Below are 21,562 nucleotides of genomic sequence, written 5' to 3'. Positions count from 1 at the left end.
GTGAAGCAGGGCTGCAGGCGTCTCTTTCCCTTCCCCTCTCTATCTTCCTCTTTCTCAATTTCTGGCTATCTCTATTCAATAAATAAATAAATTTATAATAATGATAATAATGTATGTTATTTTTATGTTAGATAAAATTAATTATTACCCATAATCCCACCCTGACACAAAGATTTTATGTATGTGTGCCACTTTCATATTATATCTTTTAAATAAAAATTTCAAGAGCAGTAAGAGAGAACCAGAGTGTCACCCTGGCTGTGTAGTGCCAGGCATTGAACTCAGGGCCTCATGATTTGGGTCGGATGTTGTGCCCTCTATGCCACCACTGCCCGGCCTGCTGTAGCTGTGCTCGTTCTTTTCTGTTTTTATAGGGTTGGTTATCAGCACGGCTCAGGTTTGAGCTATGTGAATTTGAGTGAATTTGTTGTCTTGCCTCCAGGGTTATCGATTCCAGCACTATAAGTCCACTGCTCCCGGCGACCATCCCCCCTTCTCATTTTATGGGATAGGACAGAGAAATTCAGAGAGGAGGGACATATAGGAAGGAAGAAAGAGGGTGGAGGGTAGATAGCATAATGATTATGCTAACAGACTCTCATGCTTGAGGCTCCAAAGTCCCAGGTTCAATCCCCCCCGCACCATCATAAGCCAGAGCTGAACAGTGCTCTGGTTAAAATTTTTTTTTAAATTAAGAATAAAAAAAGGAGAGAGAGAGAGGAGAAGAAATCTTTCGGGAGGGAGGGAGTGATCTCTAGACCTTTTTCACTACTCGTGAAGTGTCCCCTCGGCAGGTGGAGAGTGGGGTCTTGAATCTGGATCCATGTACATGGCAGTGTGTGTAACTGGGTGCACCACAGCTTGGTCCTCGCTTAGTATTTCTGTCCCTATATTCCGTCTGTATTGGGGTGGAGGGGTAGGCCTAGGGGAGTGAAGCCCCAGTGATGACCAGGAAAAAATGATGGTGATGAATGTATCCCAGTCTTGTAACCACAAACCATCACTTATTATTATTTTTTTATTCCCTTTTGTTGCCCTTGTTGTTTTATTGTTGTAGTTAATTGATGTTGTTGTTCTTGGATAGGACAGAGAGAAATGGAGAGGGGAAAGAGAGACACCTACAGACCTGCTTCACCACCTGTGAAGTGACTCCCCTGCAGGTGGGGAGCTGGGGGCTCAAACCGGGATCCTTAACACTGATCCTTGTACTTTGTGCCACGTGCGCTTAACCCGCTGCACTACTACCTGACTCCCAAACTATCACTTCTTGTACTTCTTTCTGGAAGGCAGCTATGCTCACCACTATACCACCAACGCTACTTCTTTCTGAATAACTAAGTCTATTCTTGCTTCTTCCTTTTTTTTTTTTTCACCAGAGCACTGGCTTGTGGTGTGGGGAATTGAACCTGAGACTTTGGAATCTCAGGCACGAGAGTTTGTTTGCATAACCCCCTGCAAGTGTTAACCCGGCTTTGACCTAGCACGTTATGACTGGGCCCTCCTCAATAGCTATCGAACAGGCCATGGCCGGTGCGCCGCTGTGTTCCATCGCTGGGGAGCCAGAGACGACCCGAACTGCCCCTGCGGCTCCAGACAGACTATGACCCACATAGTCAACGACTGCCACCTCTCCAGATTCAAAGGAGGTCTCGAAACTTGACATCAGGCTCAACCTGACGCTGTTGACTGGCTACGGAAGAAGGGCAAACGCTAGAAGAAGAAGAACCATTATGCGATCTCCTTCTCCCTTCCTCCCTCCCCAGAGTTGTTGCTGGGACTCGGTGCCTGCATGATAACTCCGCCACTCCTTGTGACCATTTCTTTTCTTTTTTTATCTTTTACTTATAGAGACAGAGAGAGACCTGCAGCATTGGCTCTATTGCTTGTGAAATTTCTCCCCTGCAGGTGGGGCCTGGGGACTTGAACACAGATCCCTACATGGTGACGTGTGTGCCACCTCTGGGTCCCTGAGTCTTTCTGCCCTAACTTGTCTTTTCTGTGAGCTACATCTTTATTCAACTGTTTAGACTTTCTGTAAATTGTAGTAAGTTGTTGTGACAGTTTTCCTTACAATGGAGCAAATACAGTTCAGCTGGCTGTTTGCTTTACAAGACGTCCCTTCCACTGGGTGGCCTGATGGCCCATGAATGGCCCACGTTTGGCCTTCGGTTCTGTCCAGGCCATTCCCTGAGCCACTCGACCGCCCGACACCTGGCCTGGTGGTCAGGCGGGCTCTGTCCTTGCTCTGGGGCTCACTCCCCTCTGCCCCTGCCCCTGCCCTGCAGCCCAGCCAGTGAGGTCTTCACTGCAGGTGTCTTATTTTCAGTCCAGAACCTCTTTGGTACTTTGTTTGGACGTGGTGCTTGTGATGCTGAAGGCTGAACTCGGGTTTTCACACGTGCTTTCTGGTGCTAAGCCGTATCCCTGGCCCAGCTCCGTCCGTGGAGCTGAGAGGCGCCGCTTTGACACTACTGCTACCGCCCGCATTCTGCTCCTCTTGTCTCTGCTGCTGCCTTGCAGTGCTGGGGGCTGGGTCTCGGCTTCTGGTTGTCCTGTCCTTTTTTTTTTTTTTTTTTTGGCTGGGGCTCAGTGCCTGCACCATGAATCCACTGCTCCTGGAGGCTATTTTTTTTCTCCTTTTGTTGTCCTATCCTTGTTGTAGTTATTATTATTGTTTTATTGTTGTTGTTGGATAGGACAGAGAGAAATGGAGAGAGGAGGGGAAGACAGAGAGGGGGAGAGAAAGACAGACACCTGCAGACCTGCTTCACTGCCTGTGAAGCGACTCCCCTGCAGGTGGGGAGCCGGGGGCTGGAACCAGGATCGTTGTGCTGGTCCTTGCTCTTTGTGCCAGGTTGTCCTTTTCAGTAGTTCCTCCTTTCTGTCAGGGTGGTCTCTTTGTAAAGCCACAATACGTTCCCGCTGCTGGTTCCAGCCTGTGGGTTGCGGGGCTGGTCCTGCAATTATTTTCTGAGGACACCTCGTGGTCCCATGTGCATTTGGGAGTTGCTTTGAGTTGGGCTTTAGACATTGCGAAGGATAGGGCACAGAACTCTGATTTTTACTACCTCCTGTTTGGTCTTTGAGTTCGTTGACTTGAAGCTACAAATTCTGTCTTCTGAGCCATAGGTTGTCCCTGAAGCCTCCTGTGACACCTGTGCTTGGCATCTGTGTGTCTGTCTGGCCGGTCTACAGGCTCTGGGATGAAGGGGAGACCTCGACAGCCCCCCGTTGCTAGTCCAGGGCTCCTCAGCCCTGCTGGTGCCCTTGGAACGGTTTCTTGGATGGGCCCTCAGGGCCTGGTCCAGCTGTCAGAGCAACTTCTCTCCCTCCTATACCTTCTGACTTTATGCTTATCCAGCAGGAATAGTAACCGTTTCTGAGGGCAGAGCCTTTGTCATCTTCTTTAGTTAGAAATAAGTAAATCAGTAAAACTTGAGCCTCCGAGGAGATGGAGTAGATAGAGCGCTGGACTTGAAGGCACGTCGTCCTGAGTTGAGCCCTAGCGTTTGCCTGAGTGATGCACTGGTTCTCTCATTAGTGGGTAAATCTTTTTGTGACCCAGTGACTAGCACAGTGGGTAGAGCGTCTGACCTGCAAGGCTGAGGGCTTGGATTTGATTACCAACATTACATGTGCCAGAGTTCTGCTCTGGTGTGTTCCCCCCTTCCCTCTCTCTCAGTAGTAAATATGTTTTAAAAACTTGACTAAGTAATCCATGTTATCACCAACTGGAAGATTTTAGGAAAGTGTAGACACGTGAACTGCAAGCTCCCTGTGATCCTGTCTCCAGAGATAACCACTCTTCACACATCCTGCTTTTTCAGTCATTCTTTCCTTCCTGGCCTTTCCCCCTTTCCTCCATCCTTCTGAAGTGGAAGTGGGAATGTCTGTCTGCCCTTGGATTGACTCCCAGCCTCTCTCTTCCCTGTGGTGTGGCCGCAAGGGTCCGTGGTGCCCGTTCCTGGGGCTTCACTGTGGTGCTGAGCCTCCCTCGTGGGTAGAGTAGCTGCAGGGAGGACAGAGCTGGGGAGGCAGGGGCTTCCGGGCTCCGCTCCTTTCTGTCCTGCTCAGTAGCTTTTCATCCAGACACTTTAAAGAACACATGTGCGTGTATTTCATTTGCCTCTGTATAGCAAGTGGGAGGCTTACGGCAAAAACAGCTTCTTGATATCCCAGAGTTCTAGATAGAGAGAGAGAGAGGAGGAGAGAGAGAGACACACAGACCAGAGCCCTGCTCAGCTCTGGCTGATGGTGGTGCTGAGGATTGAACCTGGGACTTCAGAGCCTCAGGCGGGAGGGTCTTTTGCAGAACCACTGTACTGTTTCCCCAGCCCCCAGCTTTCCTTTTTATTCAGTTTTTTCCCCCTGTGTATGATGACAGGTAGTGTATCTGCTCAGAGACTGAGCTGTTTGAGGAGTGAGGCTCTAGTCTCCCTCATTCTGTCTGCAAAGCCATGCAGCCTCTCTCCAGAGGGCTTCAGATTTGCACTGGTAGGGATATTCCATTTAGAACCAGAAGCTTTTGCAATTATTTTTTTTCCTCCAAAGGTAAGTTAGAGCTTTACCATATGTACATAGATGTTATATTTGCTTATTTAAATATACTGGGCAGCCATCATTGCTCTTGTGAAAATGGAGTGAGGTCAGTATCTGGGATAATCATGACAGCTTTGGCGAAACTTCATGCTCATGCTTCATTTGGTGAGCAGACTCTCAGCTTCCCTCTCTTCTTTTCAGCCGCAAGCCCTCACAGGAACCCTGGTGACAGGGGCTGGAAGTGCACTAGAGACCGAGGCCTTTAAGAGGCAGCAGGCGGGACCCCCAGCAGGTAGGTCACAGCTGAGGCTCACACAGCCTCTGCAGCCCTGCGGCCCACGCCCCAGAGCTTGGCTAGGGTCTGCCCACCTTGAAGGCTGGTTTTTCTCTCTGTTCTGTGGTTATCTGTGGGACAGAATGACGAGACTGTTGCTGTGTGCTGAAGTGGGAGTTTTCAGTTGAATAGGTTTGTTTCTGTGTGCATTGGTAGGCCTTTGATCACCGTGTTATAGTTAAATGTAAAGCCATTTGCTTTTTCAAATTGTCGTTAGTCTTCCTTTAAGATAGAGCTAGAGAGTGAAAAAGACTACCAAAGCGTCCTGCAGTGCAGCAGGGGCTAGGTTTGAACCTGGGTTGTGTGCGTCACAAAGCAGCACACTAGCCAAGTGAGCTATTTGCTGCCTTGGTGTTATTTAATTATTTATTTATTTTTACCGGAGCTCTGCTCGGCTCTGGCTTGTGGTAGCACGGGTGATTGAACCTGGGACTTTGGAGTCTCAGGCAGGAGGATCTCTTTGCAGAACCATTATGCTGTCTACACCCGCCCTTTCATTCACTTTCAAGCTGATTTTTTTCCCTTCAAATGATGAAGCCGCCACACATCTATCATGATAGGCCCATGGGTGGGGCTGCAGAGGCTGCGTGAGCCTCAGCTGTGACCTACCTGCTGGGGGTCCCGCAGGTGATCTTGGTGTAGTGTCTGTTCCCTACCACAGAGGTCACAGCTCCCAGACTCCTAAGCATGGACGTTTTGCCAGGTCTCTGCTGTTCCATACAGGTCTTGCGACAAATGTTGTTGTGAAAAGTCCAGATGTGATCATACACATCACTTTTTTTTGCCTCCAGGGTTATTGCTGGGGCTTGGTGGCTGCACTAGAAATCCTCTGCTCCTGGAGGCCATTTTTTCCCTTTTTGTTGCCCTTGTTGTTCATCGTTGTTTTTTGTTATTGTTGTTATTGCTGTCATTGTTGTTGGATAGGACAGAGAAATATAGGAGGGGAAGACAGAGAGGGGGAGAGAAAGACAGACACCTGCAGACCTGCTTCCCCACCTGTGAAGCGACCCCAATGCAGATGGGGAGTCGGGGGTTCGAACCGGGATCCTTACACTGGTCCTTGCGCTTCATGCCATATGCGCTTAACCCGCTGCACTACCGCCCGGCCCCCTAAATCCTGTTTTTTGATGAATACATAATTTTCCGTTTGTTTTTTATTACGACCACCTCATTGTCTCACAATCAGCATGGTACTGGAGATTGGATCTCAAATCCCTCTTTTCTTCCTGTAATTGATGTTGACGTGTTTATCATCCTCTCCCTGAAGCCAGGCGGGTGGGTCAGAGCGTCTGTGCAGGTGTGTTTGTGCTGCTAAGTCAGATTGTGCGATACGGGGCCTGTCGCTGTTGGGCCAGGTGTGGCTCGCCTCCGAGTCTCCCCGCAGTGTTGACCTTGTGGATTCGTCACTTTGCCAGCTGTTTGTGCCCATTTTGTCTATGTGGTTGCTGACACATCTGATTTTTAAGATCCTTCTAAACGTCGGGTAAATCGGCCTTTTGCTTACCGTGTGTGTTGCAAGTATCGGGTTGTTGCTTTTTCTTTGTCTTCTCATTTTCCTAATGCAGAGAGATTAATGACCTCTGAATTTGATTCATGCTTAGAAGACCTCCTTGTCCAAAGATCATCTTAAAAACTTAGACGTGTTTTACCGACTACTACTACCGTGGCTTTTTACATCAAACTGCACCTTTTCTGAAAATCGTTCTAGAGCAGTCTAAGAGACCTCGGCTTGAAGCGGGTCACCAAGGGGTAGTTTTCCAGCACCCAGGGGTGAATGCAGGAGTTCCTCTTCAGCAGTTAATGCCGACAGTCCAAGGTAAGGCTGGCTCTAGAACGTGCCCCTAGCCCACGGCGAGGGTGTGCACACAGGGCGGCAGGCGGTGCCTGCCGTGCCGGGGCGAGCCCGTGTCTCGGGGAGTCTCTGAAGTCGGGGCAGTTCTCAGCCCCGGTTAGACCCCACGAAGACTCATGAGGACCAGTTCTGTCGCTGTCTGCCACCGCCACGCGTCTCACTGTGCGCAGCCTGCGCTTGGGCCCCTGTGGCCGCGGGAGGCCTGTGCCTTCCCGGTGCTTTTGCTCGGGGCTGCCACGTAGAGGTCACTGGCGTTGCGTGTCCGTGTGCCCGTCTGTAGATGTCCTCTCATCTCGTTTTACGTGTCCTGCCTGTCTGGTTTCCCTCGGGGGGTCCCACGTGTAGCCGTGAGCTCTCCTGGGGAGGGCGAGGCTGAGGTCAGTGTGCCTGGTTCTCCTGTCTTGTAGGAGGGATGCCCCCGGCACCCCAGGCCGCTCAGCTTGCCGGACAGAAGCAGAGTCAGCAGCAGTACGACCCCTCCACGGGCCCCCCGGTGCAGAACGCCGCCAGCCTGCACACGCCGCCCCCACAGCTCCCCAGCCGGCTGCCCCCCGCCGTGCCCCTCGCCCCCACACTGCAGTTCCCCCCGCAGCTGGTGGAGCCTCCAGCCCAGCTCCAGGTCCCGGCGAAGACCCAGCCGCCCGGCGCCCCCGGTCCCGCACCGCCTGGCAGCCAGCTCCCGGCTGCCCCTGCGCAGCCCCTGCCACCAGCCCTCCACGTCCCGCCGCCTGGGAAGGCTCAGATGCAGGGCCCGCCACCCTCGGCCCCGCCACAGGTACTGGGGAGCCCTTGCTCAGGTGTGACTCTGTCAGGGAGCACATTCCTGATCCTTGTGCAGCTGCGTCAGTGAGGCTAGCAGCAGGGTCCCCCACCCACAGCCGGGCCACTGCTCTTCTGTGCAGCCTTGAGGTGGGGCGGGGGCTCCCTCGGCCTGACAGGTGGCACAGTGCCCTCCGCCGCTGAGTGCTTTTGCCCTGAAGTTTCTTTAGTTTCTTCAGCTGTGACTCGGGAGACCAGAGCGCGTCCTGTCTCTCCTGTGCCCCCTTCTGAGGGGCTCCCCTTTGAGCTGAGGTTCTTTCTGGTCCTTTGCCATTGGTAGTGAGGCGTGAACTTAGGGAGCAGTGGAACAGCAGAACCCCTCAGCTCGAGGTGTCCGGTCTGGGACAACCTCCTCCCTGCAGCCTGTGAGGTCACACCTGAGGGAGAGGAGGGGAGAGGGACCTTCTTGGGTTCTGAGGCAAGCAGTCTTCTGCCCTGAACACCATCCGCACGCAGTCTTCCTGTGTCACTTGACCTGCCTGCATGTGAGAGGGTGCGGTAGGTGTGGCTTTTGAACTCCTTCCAGAGCTGTGGCCATGTCGCAGCTGGGTGGGCTGGTGGCCTTCCTGAAGCACCGGGGGAGGGAATGTGTTTCTGTCGCCGGCGTGAGCTTTGCTGCTAGATGCCAGGCAGCACGTCCACTGGTGGCTGTGCCCAGGGACAAGAAAGGTGGCTTAGCTGACAGGAAGCCGCGCCGCTGAGTGGGTTTTCCTGGGCTGGTGCCTCCTCCTGGCAGAGATGGAAGGTGAACTGTGGTGGCAGCACGTCCTCACCCCTGAGACTTCTGCTACTGTCCCAGTGTGTGGGGTGTATGTTCTGTGTTCCTGCCCCTATGGGACATGTGTGTGTGTGTGTGTGTGTCCTGTGTTCCTGCCCCTGTGGGACGTGTGTGTGTGTCTTGTGTTCCTGCCTCTGTGGACTGTGTGTGTGTGTCCTGTGTTCCTGCCCCTGTGGGACGTGTGTGTGTGTGTGTGTCCTGTGTTCCTGCCTCTGTGGACTGTGTGTGTGTGTGTGTGTGTGTGTGTGTGTGTGTGTCCTGTGTTCCTGCCCCTGTGGGATGTGTGTGTGTGTGTGTGGTGTGTCCTGTGTTCCTGCCCCTGTGGGATGTGTGTGTGTCGTGTGTCCTGTGTGACTCGTGTGCGGGTTCACACACACACACACACACAGCCAGTCCTCTGCTGCCCTTTGCCGTCAGGACTACCTACAGCAGACCTCTCAGTCCTGTGCCTGCCAGGGTCAGATACACAGCGGGTCAGGAAGGTGTTTGTAAATCGGGAGGAAGCTGACACACTTGGGCATTCTTTGAAACTTTTGGGGTGACTGAGAGCTGACTCTCCCTCAGAGCTCACATTTGGCTGAGCCCGAGAACCCAGGTCTGGGCTCCTGGCTGCCACCTGGAGCACCTGCAGGGGACCCTCACAAGTGGGATAGTGGGGTCTCCCTGTCAGTCTCTCACCCACTGTCTTTAACAAAAAGTCTGTCCTCCCCACCTGCAGGGGAGTCGCTTCACAGGCGGTGAAGCAGGTCTGCAGGTGTCTTTCTCTCTCCCTCTCTTGTCTTCCCCTCCTCTCTCCATTTCTCTCGGTCCTATCTAACAATGATGACATCAATAACAACAAAAATAACAACAAAAAAACAACAAGGTCAACAAAAGGGAAAATAAATAAATACAAAAAGGAAAAAAAAAATTTTTTTTTAAATGTCTGTCATCACCCAAGTGGAGGAATCATGTGGACAGACAGCCCCAACAGTGACCCTGGTGGCAGAGGTGAAATATGGGATCTGGAAAGAAAGGCCACACACAGGACAGAATGCAGTCTGGGGCTCTGGGCAGGGCTCCGGGCAGCCTCTGCAGATGCCATCCAGGTGTGGTTCCTTGTGGCTTCTGCTGTCACCATGTTGCCTGGCATTTGGTGTGCTCAGTGCTGGCTCTCATTTTCTGCCCTCAGACAGCTTCAGCCAGGCCTGCCGGGGACCCCGCCCCGCTCTGCCCACGCCCACTGCCTGCCGTGGCCACCTCTGCCTCATCCTCCCCTGCGTGTGGGCTGGGCCCAGGCTCCGTACCTGCTCGCATCTCCCCGCTGAACAGACCCTCTTCAGCCACCAAGTCGCTGTCTCCTGTCACCTCCCGGTCCCCAGGGCTGACTCTGTCAGCACTCCAGAAACCACAGAGTCCAGCTCAGAATGTGGGCTCTGCCCCAGATAGCACTCAGGACAAGTTATCAGAACAGATTGCTCTGGTGAGCTCTGGGGCACCGAGGGGGCTTCCTATCCTGGGGCTGGCCAACATGGGGGGTAGGCTCTCTGTCCTGGGTAATTCCCCATCCTGGGGCTGACCACCTGTGGGGTGGGACTCCCCATCCTGGGGCTGACCACCTGTGTGTGTGTGTGTGTGTGTGGGGGGGAGATTCCCCATCCTGGGGCTGACCAGCTGTGGGGTTGGGGGACTCCCTGTGGGGGCTGGCTGACTCTATGGGGAGACTTCCCATCCTGGAGCTGACCAGCTGTGGGGTGGGGGGACTCCCTGTGGGGGCTGGCTGACTCCATGGGGAGACTTCCCATCCTGGAGCTGAATGACTGGAGGGGAGGGGGGCTTCCTTTCATTTTGGGGGGGGAGCTTCCCATTCCTGGAACTGATTTGACTGGGGGAGGGTGCTTCCCATCCTGGGGCTGACTGACTGCAGGTTGTAAAGCTGATTATGAAGGACCTTGAGTGGAGACAAGACCAAAGCTTAGCATTTGGCCCCTGTGTTAACCTGCTGCCCCGGACTCCTCTGTCAGTGTGCAGGATGGCTCAGAGCTTCCTGTGCATGGGCCTCCCTCTCTCTGTGGTCTCTCTGCTGACTACCCCGTGAATGGGTGCCCAGGCAGGAGGCCTGGGGCACCTCTGGGTGCTGCGGAGACGGCCACATGTGTGTGGGAGACACTCAGCGAGCCTGTGCCCGACCTCCCATAGGAGAACCACACCCACCAGCGGATAGCAGACCTGCGGAAAGAGGGGCTGTGGTCGCTGCGGCGGCTGCCCAGGCTGCAGGAGGCCCCGCGCCCCAAGTCACACTGGGACTACCTGCTGGAGGAGATGCAGTGGCTGGCCACCGACTTCGCCCAGGAGCGCAGGTGGAAGGTGGCTGCTGCCAAGAAGGTGGGTCCGGTGTGGAGCGGGGCAGGGCCCAGGGCACGTGACCCAGGCTGGGCTAAGGGTACGCGATTCGGGCTGGGTTAGTTGGGTGGGGTGAAGCTCCCTTTCCCTTTCCATTGGGTTGGCCATGAGGACAGTGGGTCATAAGTCTGGGCAGCATGCTGGCCTCTAAGAGCAAGGGCCGAGTCATTCAGCACGCTTGCAGCTACAGTGGTGCTGCAGCTTGCTCTCTCCTCTCTTGCTATGGTAGATGAGTGATTATGTCTTAAAAATAAATACAGTGGGTGGGTGGTGGCATCCCAGTGAGAACACACTTTACCATGTGCAAGGACCCAGGTTTGAGCCCCAGCTCCCCACCTGCAGGGGGCAAGCTTCACGAGTGGTGAAGAAGGCTGCGGGTGTCTCTGTCCCCCCCCCCCCCCAATTCCTCTCTGTCCTGTCAAGGATTTGTAGCGCCAGCACCAAGTCCCAGCAATAACCCTGGTGGCAGTAAAAAAATAAAGAATAAATAGAGCAAATACCATACCTGGTCCTCTCAGAACTGAAGGAGTCTGGTGCCGTAGTTTCAGTCTCTGGAAAGCCAGGAGCAGTGAAATTCCAGAAGAAACAAAAAACAAAGAAAGAAAGGAAGAAAGAAAGAAAGGAAGGAAGGAAGGAAGGAAGGAAGGAAGGAAGAAGAGACCTTAGAAGTGTGACATGACCCAGTTTTCACACCCAGGAACTGTGTAAATCTTGTCATGTCCCTACAATCACACTGGCGCCATCTAAAGGCCGTTACAAGCGTGTTGGCTGGTGTCTGCTGAGGGGTCAGAGTTCAATGAAGAGCTAGCGGGTGGCACTGCGCCGGTGGAGGGAATGCTCATGTCTGAGCAGGATGCCAGGTTTTGGTGAGGGTGTTTTTCCTAGCGCCCCGGAGGCGAGCTTTAGAGATTGTCCTGGCAGTGGTTACAGATGCAGAGTGCGAGGGACATCTTGATGCTTCTCTGCTAGCTTGTGAGGACAGTGGCGCGCCACCACGAAGAGAAGAGGCTTCGAGAGGAGAGAGGGAAGAAGGAGGAGCAGAGCCGACTAAGACGAATCGCAGCCTCAGCGGCTCGAGAGATCGAGTGCTTCTGGTCAAATATCGAGCAGGTGAGCCCTCGGTTCTCACGGGTGCTGAGGACAGACTCGGCTGGACTGGACGAGATGCCTGCCTGTAGGATGGCCCCTGCCCGTGAGGCCTTTGTGGACCGGAGTTGGCAGTCTGTTTCTAGAATGGCCTTTCTGCCTCTGGCTTCCTTTATTTATTGACTTGTTGCCGGGGCTTGGCCGCCCTAGGCTGAGTTTTCAGATAGAGGGAGAGGGGGAGGGGTAGATAGCATAATGGTTGTAGAAAGAGGTTCTTGTGCCTGAGGCTCCGAAGTCACAGGTTCAGTCCCCTGCACCACCGTAAGCCAGAGCTGATTTGTGCTCGGGAGAGAGGAGAGCAGAGTCCCGAGGCTGCCATGTGGTGAGAGCCACTCTTGACGTGGGTCCTCTGCACAGCAGTGCACTGTCTGCGTGAGCTCTTGCCCACCTCTGCCTCCGCATCCAGTAGACTTTGAGCAGAATGCATTTCGATACAAATAAATGCCAAACTGAACGTCTGCCGAGATCAGACTGGGTGACTGTTTACAGGCCCTCTGAGCCTGGGCGCTGTGGCCTTGATGCCTGCAGCCTGGCCTTCAGGAACACTTGTCCTCCCCTATCTGATTCAGGTGGTGGAAATAAAGCTGCAAGTAGAGCTGGAAGAGAGAAGGAAAAAGGCCTTAAATCTGCAGAGAGTCTGCAGGAGAGGTATGCATCCTTCCCTGTGCACAGGGTCCTGCCTCTACTCTGTCCAGCTTCTCCTGGTTTTGGGGTCACACTGCTCAAGCCATCAAATGTGGGTGCTTCTGCCTGTTCTTCCTCAAGCAGCCACTCCAGCTGACTGTCTAGTTCTCCCAGATGCTTGAGAGCAAGTCAGCACCCCCAAGTTAACCTCAGAATTAAGGTCTTAGGAGGTCGGGCAGTAGTGCAGTGGGTTAAGCACACATGGTGCAAAGCACAAGGACCAGCTTAAGGATCCCGGATCAAGCCCCCCGCTCCCTACCTGCAGGTGGGTCGCTTCACAGGCAGTGAAGCAGGTCTGCAGGTGTCTGTCTTTCTCTCCTTCTCTGTCTCCCCCTCCTCTCTCCATTTCTCTCTGTCCTATCCAACGACATCAAGAACAACAGTAATAACCACAACAATGATAAAACAACAAGGGCGGCAAAAGGGTAAAAAAATAGCCTCATGGGGAGTCTGAAGGTAGCACAGCGGGTTAAGCGCACATGGCGCGAAGCACAAGAGCCGGCTTAAAGATCCGGTTCGAGCCCCGGTTCCCCACCTGCAGGGGAGTCACTTCACCGGCGGTGAAGCAGGTCTGCAGGTGTCTGTCTTTCTCTCCCCCCTCTGTCTTCCCCTCCTCTCTCCATTTCTCTCTGTCCTATCCAACAGCAAAAAAACAAGGGCAACAAAAGGGAAAATAAATAAATAAATAAATATAATTTAAAGAATAGCTTCCAGGAGCAGTGGATTTGTGGTGCAGGTACCAAGCCTCAGCAATAACCCTGGAGGCAAAAAAAAAAAATTGAAGTCTTGAGCCTGTGCCAGTGGTTAGGCACATACGGGGAGGTAGTCACACAGAGGCAGAATCACTGTGCATCCTGGGGTGCGGTGTTCCCAGCTGAGCCCCTATATCCAGGGTGCGGTGTTCCCAGCCAAGCCCCTATATCCAGGGTGCGGTGTTCTCAGCCGAGCCCCTATATCCAGGGTGCGGTGTTCCCAGCCGAGCGCCTATATCCAGGGTGCGGTGTTCCCAGCCGAGCCCCTATATCCAGGGTGCGGTGTTCCCAGCCGAGCCCCTATATCCAGGGTGCGGTGTTCCCAGCCGAGCGCCTATATCCAGGGTGCGGTGTTCCCAGCCGAGCCCCTATATCCAGGGTGCGGTGTTCTCAGCCGAGCCCCTATATCCAGGGTGCGGTATTCCCAGCCGAGCCCCTATATCCAGGGTGCGGTGTTCCCAGCCGAGCCCCTATATCCAGGGTGCGGTGTTCCAGCCGAGCCCCTATATCCAGGGTGCGGTGTTCCCAGCCGAGCCCCTATATCCAGGGTGCGGTGTTCCTAGCCGAGCCCGTGTCTTAGTGACATGGATCATGTCCTTTTCTCTTTAGGAAGCCACAGGAGGCCTAAAGGACTTGAGCAGTTGCCAGAGAATTTTCTGGTAAGTGGGACCTATGTTACCATCTCAGGAATGGTAGAGCAGAACCCTGTGCCCCTGCATTGACCTTGCCTGAAGTCCAGTGGGTCTGCTGCCATTCACCTGCAACCCACCCTGCTGGTCCTGACTCAGCAGGCAGGTCCCCGTGGTTCCGTGGCTGAATGTGAATGGTGGGGTTGGACATATGTCCTGTGTGCTCCCTGCTCTTCCCGCTGGGCCCGGGGCCCAGGCTCCAGCCCTCCCTGCATCTAGCCAGCATGCTGTCTGCTCGTCTCTTCATGTTTGCCGCTTTCACTGTGTTTCAGGACCCAGGCCTGTCTGGAAGGAAGAGAAAAGCCAGCGTGTCTTTCACTGATGATGAAGGTCTGTTGTCTGCTGCTCCCTCTGTGCTGTGGGGCTGCCAGTGCAGTGGGACCAGGGTGGAGTGACCAGTGGCCCAGGACTTGCGGGGAGGGGGCTAGATGGCAGAGAGAGAGGCTCATGGGCTCTTGATTTGGGGTACAAATGCTGTGGTGTTAATGGAGGAATCCAGCTGAGGGTCTGAGGCTGGCAGGACTGAGTTCTCTCCACTGGGTGTGACCTTAGGGTGGGTCCTTCTGCTCAGAGGGTCCTCTACTGGAGGACCCCCTTCTCAACGTCTGGTCTCTGCTGGGAGCTGGTGTGGGGTCCAGTCTGGTTTGACACCTGGTTTCTTAGGTTTGACCCGTGCTGAGGGGATGGAGGCTGGGCTGTGGCTGGCAGCAGGGAGGTGGGTGTGAGGTGTTTCTTCAGCGGGCTCAGCAGGTGCCTGGGAGTCTCAGCCTTTCACCTCTGGGCTTAAGCATGTCCGTTGTGTCCTGCCTGAGAGGCAGCTGAGTCTTGTACTCTGGAATGAACTGGAAGTGTGGTTCCCACTCCCTGTGCCTGTAATGAGCCATCACACACAGTTGAGTGACATCGGAAAACTTAGTTTTGGCCTCTTTCTTGGTTATGCAAACCACTTTTTCCAGAGCTAGGTGCCCACACAGTTTCACTGCTGTGGACTTCTCTACTCAGGTCGAGGGAGACAGCATGGCATTGGGGCATCACCTAGTGTTGGCACTCCCATGTGGCACTGGGGCTCGAACCTGGGCCATAGCAGGGGAAACAGGAGCTCTGCCCAGTGAGTTATCTCTGGGCCCAGGTACAACAGTTCTGCCTCCTCCTGGTTCCTCACGAGTTACTGGAAGGGCAGCTGGAGGCTGTGCTCGTGATGCTGGGTGTCACCTTGCAGCAGAAGACGAGGAGGAGACCATCGAGGCAGAAGAGGCACTGGAAGGACCTGTGGATCACCAGTCGGAGCTGTCCCACTTAGCCAGAGAGGGTAGGCGGGGCCGCCTTGTGCAGACTGTGTGAGCCGTGAAGCAGGTCTGCAGGCGGCTTATCTTTTGCTCCCTCCCTCCATCTCGTCCCTTCTCACTTTTTCTCTGTCCTATCCAATAAAAAAATAAAATGAAAGGGGAGTTGGGCAGTAGCGCAGCAGGTTAATTAGCAAATTAGCAGGTGGCTCAAAGCGCAAGGACTGGCGTGAGGATCCCGGTTCAGTTCGAGCCCCCAGCTCCCCACCTGCAGGGGAGTCACTTCACAAGCGGTGAAGCAGGTCTGCAGGTGTCTGTCTTTCTCTCCCCCTCTGTCTTCCCCTCCTCTCTCCATTTCTCTCTGTCCTATCCAACAAGAGCTATAACAACAACAACAACCATAACAACAAAGGCAACAAAATGGGGGAAATAGCCTCCAGGGGCAGTGAATTAATAGTGCTGGCACTGAGCCCCACTAATAATCCTGGAGGCAAAAAGAAAAAACAAAAAGAAAAACTTGCCACTGGGAGCAGTCATAGTGCTGGTGCAGAGCTCCAGTATAACCCTGGCTGCAGTAGTAGTAGTAATAATAATAGCAACAGTAAATGCTCTTAGGAAATACAAACTTTCCCCACGGAATTAAAGCTAGGAAAAGGAGCCTGTGTGAGAAGGGCCCAGAGCTGGGCCGTCCTGCCTGTGACTTCTGCCCTGCTCCTGCCCTTGTGTGGTGACTGCTTCGTCCTGCCTCCTTGCAGCGGAGTTGCCCTTGATGGACCTGATGAAGCTGTATGAAGGTGCCTTCCTCCCCGGCTTCCAGTGGCCCCAGCCTGCTCCCGACAGCGAGGACACGAGTGAGGAAGAAGGTGCGGCAGGCCCTGCACCTCCAGCCACAGCCAGAGCACAGGCGGGAATCTTCCTCAGTCAGACTCTCAGCGTCTGGATCTTTAATGTGACAAGTGAAAGAGCTGGGCAAATACTGAATGAACTTCATTATATTCTGTGCACTTGACTTTTAGTTTATTGACTTCACCCTAGTCAGAGTGCTCACTGAAGCTCTGAGCAGTGTAGAAAAGTCTGTCTCTAGGTTTCAGAACCTAGAGCTGTGACTCGCTGTTCAGACTGTACCGTGTTTCAAATGTCAACTGTAAGAGCTGGTCTCACTTCAGATGTTCCAGTCTGATACCCAGACCATCCCGAGATTATTAGAGCATGTGAGGAGGGTGCTGAGCATGAGCCTCTGGGGGGCTCAGGAGCACAGACGCAGGGGCTGGAGGCACCTTGCAGTCGCTCTCCTGGCCGTGGGGGTGCACACAGACCTCACGTGTAAGTGATGCTGGTCCCCCGCTTCCCAGGTAGCCATGGGCTTTCTGGGACAGCTTGACAGTTCTGTGAGGGTTTCTGCCCACTTGCCCTGGCACTGCCAGGGTATATAAAGTGAGTTTCAAACGAGAAATCAGTTTGTTTTGGCTCCACTGTTGGCAGTTGTGGAAGACGTGCCGGGTGACCGTGAGAGTCGGAGGGATGTGGTGCTCATCGACTCCCTGTTCATCATGGACCAGCTCAAAGCAGCAGACAGAATGAGTGTCGGGAAGCCACACACAAAGGACATCGCAGAAGTGACCGCAGTGGCCGAAGCCATCCTGCCCAAGGGCAGCGCGCGTATCAGCACCACGGTGAGGCCTCGGCTCAGGGCTGTTGGACAGGGAGAGGGTTTCTGCCTTCACGCCAGCTATTGTCCTAGCTGGGAGCCGTGCTCGCGCTCTTGTCTTTAATGTTTCCTTGGGACAGTTTTTTTTTTTCTACTTTCCAGTGGGCTTTGTGTCTGGCTAATTTGACTTCACTCTGGGGAGAAAAAATTTTTTAACTAGAGCCCTGCTCACCTCTGTCTTCTGGTGATTCAGAGAATTGAACCTGGGGCTTAAGAGCCTCAGGCTTGAAAGTTTTTTTCATGTGTTTTGTTTTGAGCCCCTATGCCATCTCCCTGGCTGGAGGAAGTGACGGGAGGAAACATTGCTTGGGTCTTCTGCAGGTGAAGCTGAGCGCCCCACCCCTGCTGTATGGCGTGCTCAGAGACTACCAGAAGATCGGCCTGGACTGGCTGGCCAAGCTGTACCGGAAGAATCTCAACGGCATATTAGCAGATGAAGCTGGACTTGGCAAAACGGTTCAGATCATTGCCTTCTTTGCCCACCTCGCCTGTAATGAAGGTGAGAGCTTTGTTCTCAGCAGTTGGCGGGCTGTGGGCTGCCTGGGGCTGTAAGGGGGTGGGCGCTCTACAGTGTCCAGGTCAGGAGCAGAGCAGGCTCAGAAACACTCCCCAAGGGAACGAATAAGCTGGGTGTCGGGACCCCGGCCTCAGTGACTCCACTGTCCCACGGCTAGTCTGCTGAGGGTGATTCAGTCTCCGTGCCGCCAAGCTCACCATAAACCACGGACCCGTGGCCCTGTCTGTGCAGAGTGACAGGTGCCCTCACCTCTACTGCTAGACTCTGTCACTGGCGGGATAGGCCACTGGGGTTCCTCAAGGAGTCCTGGGTACTCACAGGGTGGCCGCGGAGCAGCCTCGTTGTCGTGTCCCCCAGCTGCGCCCTCTCACCTCCATGTTGGGCGCTCGGGGACCAGCCTGACTCACTGCCCGCCACCCCGGGCTCGGCTCTGAGGCTCGCAGAGTCTGTTTCCAGAACCTGGGGAGGACCCCAAGCTCAGGTAGAGTAGGGGAAATAGACTGGGCACCCTTGTCTTCCAGCTGGCGTTGCAGAGGTTGGGGGAGGGGGCAGAGCTGTGAGGTGGTGACATGCCCCCCACCCCCGTTCACCTACCACAGTTTCTGGGTCTCTGCTGTGGCCCCACCTGCATTGGCCACGCGCCGGCTGGGAGGCGTCTGAGGCCCTGACCACCTCTGTCCTCTAGGTAACTGGGGGCCACACCTCGTCGTCGTGAGGAGCTGCAGCACCCTCAAGTGGGAGCTGGAGTTGAAGCGCTGGTGCCCGGGGCTCAAGACCCTCCTGTACACCGGCAGCCAGAGAGAGCTCAGGGCAAAGCGGCAGGTACTTACACCTGAGCACAAGGGAGCCTCAGCAGAGCAGTGACCCATCGAGGACACATCTCGGACACGTTTGTGGAGTCGCCGTGCACTGACTCCCAGACCCCAGACCCTTCTGCGGGGCCTGGCCCTGAACCCCAGAGCATAGGCACCGTTCCCTGCGGTTGGCAGGTCCTGCTGCCCCCAGGAAGACAGGGCTTTCTTTTCAGAGCTGGCAGGGCCATCATCCTTTCTGGGTACAGGGCTCTTCTCTTTTCTCAAAGCACACACCTAGACTCTGATCACAGCCCTGTCAGCAGCTGCTGGGGTACTTGGCTGGGGGATGGAGAGGGCTAGAGCAAGTCAGACACCTCGGGCACGGAATGGGGGGCTGGAGCAGGTCAGATGCCCCAGAGGTACCTGGGGTGGGGGCTGGAGCAGGTCTGACATGGGGTGGGGGCTGGAGCAGGTCAGACATGGGGTGGGGGCTGGAGCAGGTCAGACATGGGGTGGGGGCTGGAGCAGGTCAGACATGGGGTGGGGGCTGGAGCAGGTCAGATGCCCCTGAGGTACCTGGGGGGGGGGGGGCTGGAGCAGGTCAGACATGGGGTGGGGGCTGGAGCAGGTCAGATGCCCCTGAGGTACCTGGGGTGGGGGCTGGAGCAGGTCTGACATGGGGTGGGGGCTGGAGCAGGTCAGACATGGGAGTGGGGGCTGGAGCCGGTCAGATGCCCCTGAGGTACCTGGGGTGGGGGCTGGAGCAGGTCTGACATGGGGTGGGGGCTGGAGCAGGTCAGACATGGGAGTGGGGGCTGGAGCAGGTCAGACATGGGGTGGGGGCTGGAGCAGGTCAGATGGCCTTGTCTGCACAAGTTCTCAGTGGCTTGCTGCAGGCCATCCTTGGAGGTAAAGTACTGGCTTGTCATCAAATGTAGTGTGTTGAGTAGTTCTGACTGAAAAAGTGGGGCTTGAACATGTATTTTCTTTTTTATTGGTTTTTAAAAAACACTTAAAGCATCCCTTTGTAACAGTCCTGTCCCCTTCTGAGTGACTCGTCTGCTGAGGCCACATGCATGAAGGCGGACCCAGAGGGCATGAGTGCGGGTGGTGGGCAGAGGAACCTTGCGGCCCCGGGGCCCTGGGGCCGAGCCTTGAGCCCTGTGTCCCTGCAGGAGTGGGCAGAGCCCGGCGGCTGCAACGTCTGCATCACTTCCTACAAGCAGTTCTTCCGGGGCCGCACAGCCTTCACACGGGCTCGCTGGCAGTGCCTGGTCATGGACGAGATGCAGTGCGTGAAGGGCCTGGGCGAGCGCCACTGGGAGGCTGTGTTCTCCCTGCAGAGGTCCGTGCAGAGGCCTCAGGCCTCCCTTTCTCTCCGTGCCCCTCGCACGGCCTTGTGGCCTCCTCCCTCTCCCTCTCCCTCTCCCTCTCCCTCTCCCTCTCCCTCTCACTCTCCCTCTCCCTCTCTCCTCCCCACCTGACCGTATGGGCCTCCCCTCTCCCTCTCCCTCTCCCTCTCCCCCTCTCCTCCCCACCTGACCGTATGGGCCTCCCCTCTCCCTCTCCCTCTTTCTCTCCCCCTCTCCTCCCCACCTGACCGTATGGGCCTCCCCTCTCCCTCTCCCTCTTTCTCTCCCCCTCTCCTCCCCACCTGACCGTATGGGCCTCCCCTCTCTCTCTCCCTCTCCCCCTCTCCTCCCCACCTGACCGTATGGGCCTCCCCTCTCCCTCTCCCCCTCTCCCTCTCCCCCTCTCCTCCCCACCTGACCGTATGGGGCTCCCCTCTCCCTCTCCCTCTTTCTCTCCCCCTCTCCTCCCCACCTGACCGTATGGGCCTCCCCTCTCTCTCTCCCTCTCCCTCTCCCCCTCTCCCCCCACCTGGCCATGTGACCCTCCTCTCTCTCTCTTCCTTTCTGTCTCTCCTCCTCTCTATCTCTCCCCTCCCCACCTGACCATATGACCCTTCTCTCTCTCCCTCTCTCCCTCTCTATCCCCCCCCACCTGGCCATGTGGCCCTCCTCTCTCTCCCTCTCCATCTCTCCCCATCTGACCATGTCCCCTCCTCTCTCTCCCTCTCCATCTCTCTCCCTCCCCATCTCTCCCCCCCACCCGACCATGTGGCCCTCCTCTCTCTCTTTCCCTCTCCCTCTCCTTCTCTCTCCCTCCCCATCTCTCCCCCCCACACACCTGACCATGTGGCCCTTCTCTCTTCTCCCCCACCTTCTCTCTCTCAATCCCCTGCCTAACCATGGGCCTCCACTCTCCCCCCTTCCTAATCCCCTGCCTGACTGTGGCCTCCTCTCTCCCCGTCTCCCCCCACCTCTCAGTCCCCTGCCTGACTGTGCCCCCCCCCCACTCAGTCCCCTGCCTGACCATGGCTTCCTCTCTCTCTCCCTCTCTCTCTCTCTCTCTGTCCCCTGCCTGACCGTGGCCTCCTCTCTCTCTCAGTCCCCTGCCTGACCGTAGCCTCCTCTCTCCCCCTCTCCCCCCCCCCAGTCCCCTGCCTGAATGTGGCCTCCTCTCTCCCCCCCCTTTCTCTCTCTCAGTCCCCTGCCTGACTGTGGCCTCCTCTCTCCCCCCCTCAGTCCCCTGCCTGACCATGGCCTCTTCTCTCCCCCTCTCTCTTTCAGTCCCCTGCCTGACCGTGGCCTCCTCTCTCTCTCTCTGTCTCTCTCTCTCTCTGTCTCAGTCCCCTGCCTGACTGTGGCCTCCTCTCTCCCCCTCTCCCCCCCCCCTCAGTCCCCTGCCTCCTCTCTCTCTCTCTCTGTCCCCTGCCTGACCATGGCCTCCTCTCTCCCCCTCTCCCCCTCTCTCTCTCAGTCCCCTGCCTCCTCTCTCCCCCTCTCCCCCCCCTCAGTCCCCTGCCTGACCGTGGCCTCCTCTCTCTCTCTCTGTCTCAGTCCCCTGCCTGACTGTGGCCTCCTCTCTCCCCCTCTCCCCCCCCCCTCAGTCCCCTGCCTCCTCTCTCTCTCTCTCAGTCCCCTGCCTCCTCTCTCCCCCTCTCCCCCCCCTCAGTCCCCTGCCTGACCGTGGCCTCTCTCTCTCTCTCTCTCTCAGTCCCCTGCCTGACCGCGGCCCTCTGCTCTCCTTGCAGTCAGCAACGCCTGCTGCTCATTGATGCCCCCCTGCACAACACCTTTCTGGAGCTGTGGACCATGGTGCACTTCCTCATCCCTGGCATCTCCAGGCCGTACCTGCACTTCCCCCTGAAGGCCCCCAGCGAGGAGAACCAGGACTATTACCACAAAGTGGTCATCCGTCTGCACCGGGTCTGTGGCCTTC

At 55.7% G+C, this 21,562-nt stretch overlaps 1 protein-coding gene across 1 annotated transcript in view; it reads left to right on the top strand.

Moving 5' to 3' along the window:
- Positions 1–21,562, top strand: part of EP400 (E1A binding protein p400) — a 72,313-nt gene that overhangs the window by 21,012 nt on the left and 29,739 nt on the right. Inside the window, exons 3-18 of the mRNA XM_060192658.1 lie at positions 4,741–4,831; positions 6,582–6,689; positions 7,133–7,500; positions 9,494–9,784; positions 10,501–10,686; positions 11,674–11,814; positions 12,420–12,498; positions 13,896–13,945; positions 14,248–14,305; positions 15,195–15,284; positions 16,014–16,121; positions 16,741–16,931; positions 17,288–17,465; positions 18,169–18,305; positions 19,453–19,622; positions 21,375–21,549. Of these exons, the coding sequence (XP_060048641.1) occupies positions 4,741–4,831; positions 6,582–6,689; positions 7,133–7,500; positions 9,494–9,784; positions 10,501–10,686; positions 11,674–11,814; positions 12,420–12,498; positions 13,896–13,945; positions 14,248–14,305; positions 15,195–15,284; positions 16,014–16,121; positions 16,741–16,931; positions 17,288–17,465; positions 18,169–18,305; positions 19,453–19,622; positions 21,375–21,549 (2,421 nt within the window). The remainder of the gene's footprint in view (positions 1–4,740; positions 4,832–6,581; positions 6,690–7,132; positions 7,501–9,493; positions 9,785–10,500; positions 10,687–11,673; positions 11,815–12,419; positions 12,499–13,895; positions 13,946–14,247; positions 14,306–15,194; positions 15,285–16,013; positions 16,122–16,740; positions 16,932–17,287; positions 17,466–18,168; positions 18,306–19,452; positions 19,623–21,374; positions 21,550–21,562) is intronic.

This window comes from Erinaceus europaeus, chromosome 6 (genome assembly GCF_950295315.1).
Source record: "Erinaceus europaeus chromosome 6, mEriEur2.1, whole genome shotgun sequence".
NCBI classification, from domain to species: Eukaryota; Metazoa; Chordata; class Mammalia; order Eulipotyphla; family Erinaceidae; genus Erinaceus; species Erinaceus europaeus.
The sequence above is the reverse complement of the archived record's forward strand: the minus strand, read 5'-3'. Positions and strand labels throughout refer to the sequence as shown.